Here is a 17,371-nt window from a genome sequence, read left to right as displayed (position 1 = left end):
ACTCATAGGCTGCAATAAGGTCTCCCCGAAGCCTTCTCTTCTCTAGGATGAACAACCCCAACTCTCTCAGCCTTTCTTCATAGGAGAGGTGTTCCATCCCCCTGATCATTTTTGTGGCCCTCCTCTGGACCCGCTCCAACAGGTCCGTGTCTTTCTTATGCTGAGGGCTCCAGAGCTGGACACAGTACTCCAGGTGGGGTCTCACCAGAGCAGAGTAGAGGGGCAGAATCACCTCCCTCGACCTGCTGGCCACGCTTCTTTTGATGCAGCCCAGGATACGGTTGGCCTTCTGGGCTGCGAGCGCACATTGCTGGCTCGTGTCCAGCTTTTCCTTCACCAGTACCCCCAAGTCCTTCTCGGCAGGGCTGCTCTCAATCCCTTCATCCCCCAGCCTGTATTGATACTGGGGGTTGCCCCGACCCAGGTGCAGGACCTTGCACTTGGCCTTGTTGAACCTCATGAGGTTCACACAGGTCCACACAGGCCCACTTCTCGAGCTTGTCCAGGTCCCTCTGGATGGCATCCCGTCCCTCTGGCGTGACAACCGCACCACTCAGCTTGGTGTCATCTGCAAACTTGCTGAGGGTGCACTCGATCCCACTGTCTATGTCATTGATGAAGATATTAAACAGTACTGGTCCCAATACGGACCCCTGCGGGATGCCACTCGTCACCAACCTCCATCTGGACATTGAGCCGTTGACCACTACCCTCTGGATGCGACCATCCAACCAATTCCTCACCCACCGGACAGTCCACCCATCAACTCCATACCTCTCCAGTTTAGAGAGAAGGATGTTGTGGGGGACCGTGTCAAAGGCCTCAGAGGTCCAGATAGACGACATCTGTAGCCCTTCCCGTGTCCACTGATGTAGTCGCTCCATCTTAGAAGGCCACTAGGTTGGTCAGGCAGGACTTGCCCTTGGTGAAGCCATGCTGGCTGTCTCGAATCACCCCCCTGTCCTCCACGTGCCTTAGCATAGCGTCCAGGAGGATCTGTTCCATGATCTCCCCAGGCACAGAGGTGAGACTGACTGGCCTGTAGTTCCCTGGGTCTTCCTTTTTTCCCTTTTTAAAAATGGGGGTTATGTTTCCCCTTTTCCAGTCAGTGGGAACTTCACCAGACTGCCACCACTTCTCAAATACGATGGATAGTGGCTTAGCAACTTCATCCGCCAGTTCCTTCAGGACCCGCGGATGGATCTCATCGGGTCCCATGGACTTGTGCACCTTCAGGTGCCTTAGATGGTCTCGAACCTGATCTTCTCCCACAGTGGGTGGCTCTTCATTCTCCCAGTCCCTGCCTTTGCCTTCTGCATCTTGGGCGGTGAGGCTCGAGCACTTGCCCGTGAAGACCGAGGCAAAAAAGTCATTGAGTACCTCTGCCTTCTCCGTATCCTGGGTAACCAGGTCTCCTGTTTCATTCCGGAGAGGGCCCACATTTTCCCTCGTCTTCCTTTTATCCCCGACATACCTATAGAATCTTTTCTCGTTGCCCTTGACGTCCCTGGCCAGATTTAATTCTATCAGGGCTTTAGCTTTCCTAACCTGATCCCTGGCTGCTCGGACAATTTCTCTGTATTCCTCCTAGGCTACCTGTCCTTGCTTCCACCCTCTGTAGGCTTCCTTTTTGTGTTGGAGTTTGCCCAGGAGCTCCTTGTTCATCCATGCAAGCCTCCTGGCGTTTTTGCCTGACTTCCTCTTTGTTGGGATGCATCGCTCCTGAGCTTGGAGGAGGTGATCCTTGAATATTACCCAGCTTTCTTGGGCCCCTCTTCCCTCCAGGGCTTTGTCCCATGGCACTCTACCAAGCAGATCCCTGAAGAGGCCAAAGCCTGCTCTCCTGAAGTCCAGGGTAGTGAGCTTGCTGTGCGCCCTCCTCGGTGCCCTCAGGATCTTGAACTCCACCATTTCATGGTCACTGCAGCCCAGGCTGCCCTTGAGCTTCACATTCCCCACACAGCCCCTCCTTGTTGGTGAGAACAAGGTCCAGCATAGCACCTCTCCTCGTTGGCTCTTCTATCACTTGGAGAAGGAAGTTATCATCAGTGCACTCCAGGAATCTCTTGGATTGCTTATGCCCTGCCACGTTGTCCCTCCAACAGATGTCGGGGTGGTTGAAGTCCCCCATGAGGGCCAGGGCTTGTGAGCGTGAGGCTGCTCCCATCTGTCTATAGAGGGCCTCATCCGCTCGGTCTTCCTGGTCAGGTGGCCTGTAGCAGACCCCCACCGTAATGTCACCTGTCCCTGCCTTCCCTTTGATCCTGACCCATAAGCTCTCAGTCAGCTCCTCATCCATCCCCAGGCAGAGCTGCATGCACTCCAGCTGGTCGTTGACACAGAGGGCGACACCCCCTCCTCGTCTCCCCTGCCTGTCCTTCCTAAAGAGCCTGTATCCCTCAGTCCCAACACTCCAAGCATAGGAGCCCTCCCACCACGTCTCCGTGATGCCAATAAGGTCGTAGCCCTGCAGGCGTGCGCACGTCTCTAACTCCTCTTGCTTATTCCCCATGCTACGTGCGTTTGCATAGAGGCATTTAAGTTGGGCCCCCGATGTAGCTGTCTTACTGGCTGGAGTTCCTTTGTGCTGCTCTTCAGGCGCTCTCCTGCTGACCTGTGATTCTTCTCCAGGCTCTGGGCATCTATTGCTGGCCCTGGCATCAAACTGGTAGGAGTGGGATGAACAGAGGTTCCCCTCCCCCGGCATCTCTAGTTTAAAGCCCTCTTCACCAACTTGGCAAGCCTATGACTGAGGATGCTCTTCCCCTCCTCTGACAGATGGACCCCATCAGCCCCCAGTAGACCAGGTTTCTCAAAGTGAGTCCCATGGTCTAAGTAGCCGAACCAGTCCCGTAACTATGCTCACCGTCACAACGCTGGGCATCCCCAATCACCAGGAAGGAATACATGGGTTGAAGCCAGCTTGAGCTCATTGCTCTCTTCCAAGTTCATTTTATTGGTTGCTCAGTTTTTATACTCTTTGTTGGGCTGAGACTCATACACACTTCCTCCATGCTGGTCTGGCTAGCTCAGGAAGACATTCACACCTTTTTGATTAACTTCAGGGAAGGCCATTTACACAACCAGTTGATCCACTCAACTGATACAGCCATTTATCTAAAACAAAGGCCACCCTCAGGTCCCCTTTGTGTTGAGAGAAGTTCAGCTTTCTTTACAACAGCTGTGGTCACTGCCTGCATTCTTCTCTGAGCTTCATGAGCATATGGCCTGTGCCCATCTACTCTGAGCCTTCTTCCATTGTAAGGGTTTGTTGATTGGTCACACCTGAGACATGGAAAATATGAACTAGTGAGACATATGTATCTTTTATTTTTAGCAAAGTTACATTGTTTAATTGTGCTTTTGGGAAGGGCATGGGATGGGTTTTGAAATAACAGAATAATAAATACTATAAAATGGAATGTGTATGGCAATTACCCTACACACCTGAGTGTAGGTGTTCCATTAAAAAGTGCAATATATGTGGCTGTTGAAGGAACAGATAGTATTGTGATGTTCTGTAAGACTGCATCTAGGGAGTTTCTGAAGGCATAGATATCTTCACTGTTTGGCTTGTCTGGCATAAAAGGTATGTAGATTTTTTTGCAGGACAAAGAACAGTGGAATAATATTCATTAACATGTTGCAAAGTTTAAAATTAGTTTATTGGTCACAGGGGAGTTGGGTTACAAAATGATTTATAAAGAGTTGTAAACATAAATATTTTCAGTTTACAAAATGATGCGTACTGAAGTGTAACACTGGGCTTCTAGGCTAATGTGAATGTTGCGTATGACTTCTCCTACAGTGAAGAAACCTGAAAAGACTTTGTTTAGTCCTACAACTTCCCAGGATTCTTCACCAAGACTGAGCACTTTTCCCCAGCATTACCATCCAGGAATCCCAGGAGTTGCACACAGTGGTGAGGGCTATGAAGGAGGAAGAAATACTTCCCTATTTGGTCTTCTGATGTGCTTTTTGCAGCTTTTCTTAGAGACTCAATACCATATATATTACTGATGAGAGTGGAAAGGGAATGAAGTGTGTAGTTTTTGTAGATTTTGTAGTTTCCTTGCAGGAATCCTCATTAAACATAGCTTAACTGTTTCAAGTCACTGGAAAGGACTAAAATAAGCCAGTGAATAAAATAAGCCAACTGCATGAAGAAATTGACATAGAAAATAGCCCTCCCAAATCTTTCCTCCCTCCATTTGTATTCTTTAAAATTGTTGTTACTATGAGTGAATTCTATTATGGACCTTAATGGGTAAGATTTCACTCAGTTTCATACCCAATAGAAGTAATAACCAGGTTGAATATATGAAACAGTGAAATAGATACAAGGCTTCTTTTGCACAATCTGTCTAGAGATACAGCATTCTGATATTTTTCATCAACTACTTCCTGACATCTATAGCAAAACTTTCTTTGATTTTGTATGGGATTTGCATGCAGAAATTACAGACTGAAGAAGGCACTTGAATTGTGATGGCTTGTCAGGTGTGGTGGGTTGACCTTGGCTGGATACCAGGTCCCCACCAAGCCACTCTATCACTCCCCCCTCCTCAACTGGACAGGGGGAGAAAAAATATGACGAAAGGCTCATGGGTCAAGATAAGGACAGGGAAATCACTCAACAGTTACCGTCATGGGCAAAACAGACTCGACTCGGGGAAATTAATTTATTACCAATCAAATCAGAGTAGGGTAATGAGAAATAAAAACAAATCTTAAAACACCTTCCCCCCACCTCTCCCTTCTTCCCAAGCTCAACTTCACTCCTGAATTTTCTACCTCCTCCCCCCGAGCGGCACAGGGGGATGGGGGAATGGGGGTTGCGGTCAGTTCATCACACGTTGTCTCTGCTGCTCCTTCCTCCTCACTTTCTTCTCCTGCTCCAGCGCGGGGTCCCTCCCACAGGACACAGTCCTCCACGAACTTCTTCAACAAGGGTCCTTCCCACAGGCTGCAGTTCTTCACGAACTGCTCCAGTGTGGGTTCTTTCCACGTGTCCTTTCCATGGGGTGCAGTCCTTCAGGAATGGACTGCTCCAGCGTGGGTCCCCCACGGGGTCCAGTCCTTCAGGAACAGACTGCTCCAGCATGGGTCCCCCGCCGGGACACAAGTCCTGCCAGCAAACATGCTCCAGCATGGGCTCCTCTCTCCATGGGTGCACAGGTCCTGCCAGGAGCCTGCTCCAGCGTGGACTTCCCACGGGGTCAAAGCCTCCTTCAGGCGCATCCACCTGCTCCGGCGTGGAGTCCTCCACGGGCTGCAGGTGGATATCTGCTCCACCGTTAACCTCCATGGGCTGCAGGGGGACAGCCTGCCTCACCATGGTCTTCACCACAGGCTGCAGGGGAATCTCTGCTCTGGCACCTGGAGCAGCTCTTCCCCCTCCTTCTTCACTGACCTTGGTGTCTACAGAGTTGTTTCTCTCACATATTCTCACTCCTCTCTCCCAGGTGCTGTTGCGCAGCAGTTTTTTCCCCTTCTTAAATATGTTACCACAGAGGTGCTACCACTGTCGCTGATTGGCTCAGCCTTGGCCAGCGGTGGGTCCGTCATGGAGCCGGCTGGCATTGGCTCTATCAGACATAGGGGAAGCTTCTAGCAGCTTCTCACAGAAGCCACCCCTGTAACCCCCCCCCCCCCCAAAACCTTGCCATGCAAACCCAATACATCAAGTTAAAGAATAATAGGGAATTTCCAGTACATGGCTTGTTTATCTTATAGGTGCAGGGGGATGGGGAATGGGTGTTGTGGTCAGTTCAGAACGCTTTGTCTCTGCTGCTCCTTCCTCCTCACACTCTTCCCCTGCTCCAGCGTGGGGTCCCTCCCACAGGAGACAGTCCTTCACAACCTTCTCCAATGTGGGTCCTTCCCACAGGCTGCAGTTCTTCAAGAACTGCTCCAGCATGTGTCCATGTTGTGGTGAATGGAGTTAAATCCAGTTGGCGGCCGGTCACGAGCGGTGTTCCCCAGGGCTCAGTTTTGGGGCCGGTCTTGTTCAATATCTTTATCAATGATCTGGATGAGGGGATCGAGAGCACCCTCAGTAAGTTTGCAGACGACGCCAAGTTGGGCGGGAGTGTTGATCTGCTCGAGGGTAGGAAGGCTCTGCAGAGGGACCTGGACAGGCTGGATCGATGGGCCGAGGCCACCTGTATGAGATTCAACAAGGCCAAGTGCCAGGTCCTGCACTTCGGCCACAACAACCCCATGCAACGCTACAGGCTTGGGGAAGAGGGGCTGGAAAGCTGCCTGTCGGAAAAGGACCTGGGGGTGCTGGTCGACAGCCGGCTGAACATGAGCCGGCAGTGTGCCCAGGTGGCCAAGAAGGCCAATGGCATCCTGGCCTGTATCAGAAATAGTGTGGCCAGCAGGAGTAGGGAAGTGATCGTGCCCCTGTACTCGGCCCTGGTGAGGCCGCACCTCGAATACTGTGTTCAGTTTTGGGCCCCTCACTACAAGAAGGACGTCGAGGTGCTGGAGTGTGTCCAGAGAAGGGCAACGAGGCTGGTGAAGGGTCTGGAGAACAAGTCTTATGAGGAGCGGCTGAGGGAACTGGGGTTGTTTAGCCTGGAGAAAAGGAGGCTGAGGGGAGACCTCATCGCTCTCTACAACTGCATGAAAGGAGGTTGTAGCGAGGTGGGTGTCGGTCTCTTCTCCCAAGTAACTAGTGATAGGACGAGAGGAAATGGCCTCAAGTTGCACCAGGGGAGGTTTAGATTGGACGTGAGGAAAAATTTCTTTACTGAAAGAGTGGTTAAACATTGGAACAGGCTGCCCAGGGAAGTGGTTGAGTCCCCATCCCTGGAGGTATTTAAAAGACGTGTAGATGAGGCGCTTAGGGACATGGTTTAGTGGGCATGGTGGTGTTGGGTTGACGGTTGGACTCGATGATCTTAGAGGTCTTTTCCAACCTTAATGATTCTATGATGCTATGATTCTATGATTCATTCCACAGCATACAGTCCTTCAGGAACAGACTGCTCCAGCATGGGTCCCCCATGGGGTCACAGGTCCTACCAGAAAACCTTCTCCTGCATGGGTTCCTCTCTCTACAGAGCCACAGTTCCTGATAGGAGCCTGCTCCTGCATGGACTCTCCACAGGCTACAGCTTCCTTCAGGGCACATCCACCTGCTCTGCCGTGGACCTCCATGGGCTGCAGGGGGACAACCTGCCTCACCATGGTCTTCACCACAGGCTGCAGCGGAATCTCTGCTCCCGCTCCTTCACTGACCTTGGTGTCTGCAGAGTTGTTTCTCTCACATATTCTCACTCCTCTCTCCCAGGTGCTGTTGCGCAGCACTTTTTACCCTTTCTTAAATATATTATCACAGAGATGCTACCAACATCGCTGATTGGCTCAGCCTTGGCCAGCGGTGGGTCCATTTTGGAGCTGGCTGGAACTGGCTCTGTCTGACACAAGGGCAGCTTTTGGTATCTTCTCACAGAAGCCACTCCTGCAGCCCCCCCGCTACCAAAACCTTGCCATGCAAACCCAATATATTAGGTCTCATTTTGTACCTTCCCACTAATGAAACAAAAAATCTTTTTTTCCTCTCCACTTCCATTGTACTGTCTCTCCCTTTTAATAAGGTACAAAATAAGTGGCCTCTTGTTCAAGCAAGGACTGAAGGCCCAGGGCTGAGCTTAAATGGAGCTCCTGGGCCCATGGGCAGAGGGTGTGGGTGGAGGTCCCAGTTGAGGCTGGTCAGGGCCATTAAGGCCTATTAGTGCACTCAGGGTCCTGAGAATTTTCATGATGGTCAGCTAATTTTTCATGGTATTATTGCTTAATAACTATTGCTCTGTCCCTGCATGAGGCAGGTAGAGTACAGTACAGTGAGGAATCACTGTTTCCTAGGATTCAGTGACTGGTCTCTGTTGGATTACTGTAGCCAAAAATATAGGTTTTACATATTAAGCAACATATTTATTTTATTAATTTGGGCTCCAGAGAGGAAAACTTTATATGTTTTCTGCTGAAGTATTGCTATTAAATTTAAATAAAAATGAAATCAAATGATAGCATAATCCATAAGAACAAAAAATCTAGTTTATAAATAATATTTCTGAATAAAATAACATTTATGAATTTGGAATAATAGCCCTTTCATTCCCTGAGGAGGGAAGGACACAAATGTTTGCGTAAAGATATCATGAAGCAGAAGTACATTGTGCTGGTTTATAAGTGACTTTTTTTTGTCTTGCTGTAATATAGAGATGAAGAATTGTACAAGAAACAAGATGCAAAATAATTTTAATTTTATTTTATTTTCCTCTAGTCATCTCAACTAGAACTCCACCTCCAACTTCAACATTGCCATTTCCAGCACAAGCTATTCTCCCTCCTGCCCCATCTAGCTACTTCTCTCATCCAACGATCAGATATCCTCCCCACCTGAATCCTCAGGATACTCTGAAGAATTATGTACCTTCTTATGATCCATCTAGCCCTCAGACTAGCCAGGTACTGTAAAAGAAAAAGTGAACACTCCAAAAGAAATCCTCTGGAGAATGTATATCTTCTATGGTGTTTAGACCTGATATTTCACCAGTTCTGGTATCAGAGCAACCTGGAAGTTGGAATAGAAGTGATTCAGCAAGTTTTACAATTAGACATGGATAAATAAATTGGGTTGTTTGCTGGAGCAGATTAGTAATATTCTCTCACCATTGCTCTGTCAATCATAATAAAAAAACTTGTATTGAATCTAGCAGCACTAACAGAACAGATTCTAATCCCACACTCCTCTTGCACACAAAAATCTTCAGTGGCAGTTCTATATGCAAAAGGGCTAACAGGAGTGATAGGAAACTTCAGTAAGCCTAATGCTAAAAGTCACTAATTTTCACCTTTGGTTTACATGCTAGAACACAGATGAAGCTCTTGCTGCAGGGAGGAGCAAGAAATGTTCTAAAATAAGTACTCATACAAACACACTAAAGGACATGCAGGTATATTTATAGACCAGCAATTAAGATAAAATCTGGCAAGATAATATTTGTGATGTTTCACATATACTTGACAATTCTTTGCACAGATACAAAAACATTTCAGTAATGAATATGACACAAGCCTGCAGATTTGATTCTTTCTTTATTTTGTAAAGAAAATGCAATAACAGTTGTGTTCCTGGCTGCTGTACTGCTTCAAGCTTGTTTCTGATTGTCCTGGTTTCGGCAGGGATAGAGTTAATTTCCTTTCTAGTAGCTGGTACAGTGTTTTGGATTTAGGATGAGAACAAAGTTGATAACACACCGGTGTTTTAGTTGTTGCTAGGTAATGCTTACACTAGCCAAGGACTTTTCAGCTTCCCATGCTCTACTGACTGAGGAGGCTGGAGGTGCACAAGAAGCTGGGAGGGGGCACAGCCAAACTGGCCAAAGGGACATTCCATACCATGTGACGTCATGCTCAGTACATAAACTGGGAAAAGCTGGCCGGGGGGGCCGCTGCTCGGGGACTGGCTGGGCATCGGTCAGCGGGTGGTGAGCAATTGTGCTGTGCATCACTTGTTTTGTGTATTATTATTATTATTATCATATTATTATTATCATTTTATTTCAATTATTAAACTGTTTTTATCTCAACCCACGAGTCTTTCTGACTTGTGCTCTTCCAATTCTCTCCCCCATCCCACCGGGTGGGGGGGAGTGAGCGAGCGGCTGCGTGGTGCTTAATTGCTGACTGAGATTAAACCACGACAGTCCTTTTTGGCGCCCAACGTGGGGCACGAAGGGTTTGAGATAATAACAGATTAACCGGAGTGTATTAAGGAACTTATATCTGTTAATAGTTGAGGGTCACAATGTTGGTTTCTCTGTTCTCGATATTGATTTGTATAATCTGCATCGCGCTCTTTTTCCTGCTGTACATGTTAAAGATTGGTGTTGGGTTTTGCAGTTTGCTGTGGTCTGCAGTGAATAGTAATGTCTCGCTTGTGAGGTTTGTTTTTAGAACATTGACCTTGACGTTTCTGTGGTATGTAAACTTCGCAATGAAGCCGTTACTGTACCATGGATACCATATCGTGGAGACAACTAGCAATTGCAGTAACTTTTCTGAGAGTTTTTTTACAGAGGAAATACAGAATGGCAGTGTCACTACCTTCTTCTATGATGTTTCCTCCTTCATTACAGTAATTTTTCAGTATTTTGAGCATCCTTGGGCAGTTAAGATACTTCTATTAATACTTCTTGGGAATATTGTTTCGGTTTTGTCTAAAGTTGGTAAGCAATTTAAGAATATCATCCAGAGATCTGCCCCAAGGGTGAATAATTATGAGTGGCAGGGTGTGTGGGACAAGATGGGCAAGTACCTAGGCCAATGGGCACCCCCAGTGTTTTGGAACTTCACCCCTGAGCAAGTGCAGAATCCTGAAAAGTTAGTAGAATATTTGGAAAAAGTATGCTGTCACCCTGGCAACTCTAGAGAGATGCAACTCATTGCAACGTGCTGGGGCCTGGCCCATGCCTACCGAGCCCTGTTCAACACCATTCAGTACCCTCAAAGGGAAGGGAAGGTCTCTGGCTCTGACAGTAAAACGACATGCACTGCGGCCACTCAGACCCGGGCAACAGGCCGTGCAGCCACTCCAACCCCGGCGACAGGCTCTGCGGCCACTCAGACCCCGGCGACAGGCTCTGCGGCCACTCAGACCCCGGCGACAGGCCCTGTGGCCACTCCAACCCCGGCGACAGGCCCTGCAGCCACTCCAACCCCGGCGACATGCACTGCGGCCACTCCAACCCCGGCGACAGGCCCTGCGGCCACTCCAACCCCGGCGACATGCACTGCGGCCACTCCAACCCCGGCGACAGGCCCTGCGGCCACTCAGACCCCGGCGACAGGCCCTGCGGCCACTCCAACCCCGGCGACATGCACTGCGGCCACTCCAACCCCAGCAACAGGCCCTGCGGCCACTCAGACTCCGGTGACATGCACTTGCACTGCGGCCACTCCAACCCCAGCAACAGGCCCTGCGGCCACTCAGACTCCGGTGACATGCACTTGCACTGCGGCCACTCCAACCCCGGCGACATGCACTGCGGCCACTCCAACCCCAGCGACATGCACTGCGGCCACTCCAACCCCGGCAACAGGCCCTGCGGCCACTCAGACTCCGGTGACATGCACTTGCACTGCGGCCACTCCAACCCCAGCAACACGCCCTGTGGCTGAACCAAAGAACGAGCCTGTGCCAGTATCAGTCGCCCCTGTACACAAGAAGAAATCTTGGAAGCGGAAGTCAGCTCGTTTAGTAAGGGAGGAAGAAGCTTCTTCTAAAAGGGAACCGGAGGAAGAAGTATACGAGACAGATGACCCTAGAGAAGGACCATCACAAGAACGGGAGGAGGAAAGCCGGCCGCTGATCGGGGAGGAGGAAGAGGAAGAACTCATAAACGAGGCAGTGACCACCCGATCTCTATCCCTGAGTGAGCTGCGAGATATACGAAAAGATTTCAGCCGCCGTCCAGGTGAGCATATTGTCACCTGGCTGCTCCGATGCTGGGATAATGGGGCCAGTAGCCTGGAATTAGAGGGTAGGGAAGCCAAGCAGCTGGGATCCCTTTCTAGGGAAGGGGGCATTGACAAAGCAATTGGAAAAGGGACACGTATCCTCAGCCTTTGGAGGCGACTCTTGTCAAGCGTGAAGGAAAGGTATCCCTTTAAGGAAGATGTCATATGTCGCCCAAGCAAGTGGGCCACCATGGAGAAGGGTATCCAGTTTCTGAGAGAATTAGCTGTGCTGGAGGTGATTTATGATGACCTGAACAATGAACAACTATCCAAAGATCCAGACGAAGTCAAGTGCACACGACCCATGTGGCGGAAGTTTATAAGGAGCGCACCATCGTCATACGCCAATTCATTGGCAGTGATAACCTGGAAAGATGGAGAGGAACAAACAGTGGATGAATTGGCTAGTCAACTCCGGCAATACGAGGAAAGTCTTTCTTCCTCCATCGTCTCGGCTGTGGAGAAACTGTCCGAAAAACTGTCCCGGGAGATCCAGCAACTCAGAGAGGATAGGTCCTACTCCTCACCTGTACGGACCAGTATCTCGGCTATTAGAAGTAAGCGTTCTTTTGCTCAAGAGAGAGAATATAAAGGATACACACCACGGGGCACCCTATGGTTTTACCTGCGTGACCACGGAGAGGACATGAGGAAGTGGGATGGGAAACCTACTGCAGCCCTAGGGGCACGGGTACGTGAATTACAAGGGAAAACAATCACAGAAAGAGGTTCTTCCAGGAAAATTGCTGCTCCAGTTTCCAGCGGGCAGTTCCCCAGAGAGAGTAGAAGGGCTGATCTTACTCTTGATCTTAATAAAGAAACTTCTGACTCATACGTACAAGAAATGAGAAACGAGTACTGTGATGAGGATTAGAGGGGCCCTGCCTCCAGCCAGGGGGAGGAAAGGGACAACCGGGTTTACTGGACTGTGTGGATTCGGTGGCCTGGCACATCAGACCCACAGAAGTATAAGGCTCTGGTAGACACCGGTGCACAGTGTACCCTAATGCCATCAAGATATATAGGAACAGAACCCATCTATATTTCTGGGGTGACGGGGGGATCCCAACAGCTATCTGTATTGGAAGCCGAAGTGAGTCTAACTGGGAATGGGTGGCAGAAGCACCCCATTGTGACTGGCCCAGATGCTCCGTGCATCCTTGGCATAGACTACCTCAGGAGAGGGTATTTCAAGGACCCAAAAGGGTACAGGTGGGCTTTTGGTATAGCTGCCTTGGAGACGGAGGAGATTAAACAGCTGTCCACCTTGCCTGGTCTCTCGGAGGACCCTTCTGTTGTGGGGTTGCTGAAGGTCGAAGACCAACAAGTGCCAATCGCTACCACCACAGTGCACCGGCGGCAATATCGCACCAACCGAGACTCCCTGATTCCCATTCATGAGCTGATTCGTCGACTGGAGAGCCAAGGAGTGATCAGCAAGACCCACTCACCCTTTAACAGTCCCATATGGCCAGTGCGGAAGTCTAATGGAGAGTGGAGACTAACAGTAGACTATCGTGGCCTAAATGAAGTCACGCCACCGCTGAGTGCTGCTGTGCCAGACATGCTAGAACTTCAATATGAATTGGAATCAAAGGCAGCCAAGTGGTATGCCACAATTGATATTGCTAATGCATTTTTCTCAATCCCTTTGGCAGCAGAGTGCAGGCCACAGTTTGCTTTCACTTGGAGGGGCGTTCAGTACACCTGGAACCGACTGCCCCAGGGGTGGAAACACAGCCCTACCATTTGCCATGGACTGATCCAGACTGCATTAGAACAGGGTGGAGCTCCAGAACACCTGCAATACATTGATGATATCATCGTGTGGGGCAACACAGCAGAAGAAGTTTTTGAAAAAAGGAAGGAAATAGTCCAAATCCTGCTGAAGGCCGGTTTTGCCATAAAACAAAGTAAGGTCAAGGGACCTGCACAGGAGATCCAGTTTTTAGGAATAAAATGGCAAGATGGACGTCGTCAGATCCCAATAGATGTGATCAACAAAATAACAGCCATGTCTCCACCAACTAGCAAAAAAGAAACACAAGCTTTCTTAGGCGTGGTGGGTTTTTGGAGAATGCACATTCCAAATTACAGTCTGATTGTAAACCCTCTCTATCAAGTGACCCGGAAGAAGAACGATTTCAAATGGGGCCCTGAGCAACGACAAGCTTTTGAACAAATTAAACAGGAGATAGTTCATGCAGTAGCCCTGGGGCCAGTCCGGGCAGGGCAAGATGTAAAAAATGTGCTCTATACCGCAGCCGGGGAGAATGGCCCTACCTGGAGCCTCTGGCAGAAAGCACCAGGGGAGACTCGAGGTCGACCCCTAGGGTTTTGGAGTCGGGGCTACAGAGGATCCGAGGCCCGCTATACTCCAACTGAAAAAGAGATATTAGCAGCATATGAAGGGGTTCGAGCTGCTTCAGAAGTGATCGGCACTGAAGCACAGCTCCTCCTGGCACCCCGACTGCCGGTGCTGGGCTGGATGTTCAGAGGGAGGGTCCCCTGTACACATCATGCAACTGATGCTACATGGAGTAAGTGGGTCGCACTGATCACACAACGGGCTCGAATAGGAAACCCCAGTCGCCCAGGAATTCTGGAAGTGATCATGGATTGGCCAGAGGGCAAAGATTTTGGAATATTGCCAGAGGAGGAGGTAACGCGTGCTGAAGAGGCCCCAATGTATAATGAACTACCAGAAAATGAGAAGCAATATGCCCTGTTCACTGATGGGTCCTGTCGTCTTGTGGGAAAACATCGGAGGTGGAAAGCTGCTGTATGGAGTCCTATGCGACAAGTTGTAGAAACGGCTGAAGGAGAAGGTGAATCAAGCCAATTTGCAGAAGTAAAGGCCATCCAGCTGGCTTTAGACATTGCTGATCGAGAAAAGTGGCCAGTGCTCTATCTCTATACTGACTCATGGATGGTGGCAAATGCCCTGTGGGGGTGGTTGCAGCAATGGAAGCAGAGCAACTGGCAGCGCAGAGGCAAACCCATCTGGGCTGCCGCATTGTGGCAAGATATTGCTGCCCGGGTGGAGAACCTGGTTGTAAAAGTCCGTCACGTAGATGCTCACGTACCCAAGAGTCGGGCCACTGAAGAACATCAAAACAACCAGCAGGTGGATCAGGCTGCTAAGATTGAAGTGGCTCAGGTGGATCTGGACTGGCAACATAAGGGTGAATTATTTCTAGCTCGGTGGGCCCATGACACCTCAGGTCACCAAGGAAGAGATGCAACATACAGATGGGCTCGTGATCGAGGGGTGGACTTGACCATGGACACTATAGCCCAGGTTATCCATGAATGCGAAACATGTGCTGCAATCAAGCAAGCCAAACGGTTAAAGCCTTTTTGGTATGGAGGACGATGGTTGAAATATAAATATGGGGAGGCCTGGCAGATCGATTATATCACACTCCCACAAACCCGCCAAGGCAAGCGCCACGTGCTTACAATGGTGGAGGCAACCACCGGATGGCTGGAAACATATCCCGTGCCCCATGCCACTGCCCGGAACACTATCCTGGGCCTTGAAAAGCAAGTCCTATGGCGACATGGCACCCCAGAAAGAATTGAGTCAGACAATGGGACTCATTTCCGAAACAACCTCATAGACACCTGGGCCAAAGAGCACGGCATTGAGTGGGTGTATCACATCCCCTATCATGCACCAGCTTCTGGGAAAATTGAACGATACAATGGACTGTTAAAGACTACGCTGAGAGCAATGGGTGGTGGGACATTCAAACATTGGGATACGCATTTAGCAAAGGCCACCTGGTTAGTCAACACTCGGGGATCTGCCAATCGAGCAGGCCCTGCCCAGTCAGAACTTTTACGTACTGTAGATGGAAATAAAGTCCCTGTAGTGCACATAAAAAATATGCTGGGGAAGACAGTCTGGGTTATTCCTGCCTCAGGCAGAGGCAGACCCATCCGTGGGATTGCTTTTGCTCAAGGACCTGGGTGCACTTGGTGGATAATGCGGAAGGATGGGGAAGTCCGATGTGTGCCTCAAGGGGATTTGATTTTGGGTGAGAATAGCCAATGATCTGAATTATGTGATGTTAAGTACTAATTATAGTTATAATAGTTATACTAATAATACACAGATATACTAATAATACTAATAATATTATATGCCATACTAATGTTATTATAATAAGAATCACCCAGATTAATGAAGAATAACTTCAGTGAAACCAAGCAAAGCACAGTGATGATGGTACCAGAACTGACTTCAACCTGAAACAATCCAACACCACATACCATCTCCATTTTTCCTGCCCTGAAAGATTATTATGACAGATGGAGCCCGAAGTCATGGACTAAATGAACTCACCGAACATTTTAGAGGGATGGCCCACAGATGAAGGGAATGATATCTGTGTATGTGTGTATATATATATATAAAAGGGGGTGGTGATTAATGAAAATGTACTGGAAAATGTGAGACTTGAGCATGATGCAAATGGTATAGAATAAGGGGTGGATATTGTCCTGGTTTCGGCAGGGATAGAGTTAATTTCCTTTCTAGTAGCTGGTACAGTGTTTTGGATTTAGGATGAGAACAAAGTTGATAACACACCGGTGTTTTAGTTGTTGCTAGGTAATGCTTACACTAGCCAAGGACTTTTCAGCTTCCCATGCTCTACTGACTGAGGAGGCTGGAGGTGCACAAGAAGCTGGGAGGGGGCACAGCCAAACTGGCCAAAGGGACATTCCATACCATGTGACGTCATGCTCAGTACATAAACTGGGAAAAGCTGGCCGGGGGGGCCGCTGCTCGGGGACTGGCTGGGCATCGGTCAGCGGGTGGTGAGCAATTGTGCTGTGCATCACTTGTTTTGTGTATTATTATTATTATTATCATATTATTATTATCATTTTATTTCAATTATTAAACTGTTTTTATCTCAACCCACGAGTCTTTCTGACTTGTGCTCTTCCAATTCTCTCCCCCATCCCACCGGGTGGGGGGGAGTGAGCGAGCGGCTGCGTGGTGCTTAATTGCTGACTGAGATTAAACCACGACACTGATGTGGGAAATTATTGTGGTTTTCATTAGAAAAGTAATATGTAAAGGACTATGTGCAAGACTGCTTTTAGAATCAGCACATAGCATTAACATGATCTGCATTATAAGACAAATTGAAGTTGAGCCTTGGTCTTGTCAATACTTGAAATATTTCCAGGATCAGTGTAATGTAATCTTTGCTGCTCAGTCTGGTTTCCAGGTTTGCTGCCTTGTTTGAAATGCAGTTCTGTAACTTGTACTGTAGTATGTTTTAGGGTGATACTTGGGAATATGCACTGAAACGACAGTGTAACTTTCTCAGGTTTCCCTGCTCCCAAGAATTTGTCTTTTTTTTGTAAAGATCATATTATCAGCTTTGATAAACATAAAAGGATTGTCACGATAAACATATTTAGCACAACTGACAGGCCCTTCTGTGAGTATTTCAGGCATTACAACAATAGAACTTCAGACTGAATCAATGTTTCGGTGCTGAATAACAGATAAGGCCCTTCTGGGCTGATCAAAAAGTCATTGTGTTTATTGGCCTGCATTGGCTAACATTCTGATCCAGCTGCATAACTATGCACATATTCTAAAAATGTGTTGGTCTGTAAAGTCTCAGCTTACTTTGGAGCGAGAAGTACTAGTAATGTGATTTTTATAGGTTTACAATATTGATGCAAATTAAACCAACCAGTGAAATTGAAGTATCTCAGCTTTAGACTACAAATTACTGTCTGTCCATGGATTAAAAGCCTTTCAGTCTCTTATAGCTTTTTTGCTGAGTCTCAACTGGGAACACTGCAT

General features: G+C 48.6%; 1 protein-coding gene across 5 annotated transcripts in view; it reads left to right on the top strand.

Annotated features, from left to right (window-relative positions):
* Nucleotides 1–17,371, top strand: part of LOC143172053 (nuclear factor 1 B-type-like) — a 195,745-nt gene that overhangs the window by 136,540 nt on the left and 41,834 nt on the right. For 4 of the 5 annotated variants that reach the window (XM_076361280.1, XM_076361279.1, XM_076361277.1 and 1 more), the window contains exons 8-9: nt 3,809–3,922; nt 8,297–8,481. In XM_076361280.1, the coding sequence (XP_076217395.1) occupies nt 3,809–3,922; nt 8,297–8,481 (299 nt within the window). Of the gene's footprint in view, nt 1–3,808; nt 3,923–8,296; nt 8,482–17,371 lie in introns of those variants that run through there. The other variant, XR_012997283.1, reaches the window with a different exon arrangement.

This window comes from Aptenodytes patagonicus, chromosome W (assembly GCF_965638725.1).
Source record: "Aptenodytes patagonicus chromosome W, bAptPat1.pri.cur, whole genome shotgun sequence".
Taxonomy (NCBI): Eukaryota; Metazoa; Chordata; class Aves; order Sphenisciformes; family Spheniscidae; genus Aptenodytes; species Aptenodytes patagonicus.
This window is presented reverse-complemented; position numbering and strand designations above follow the sequence as displayed.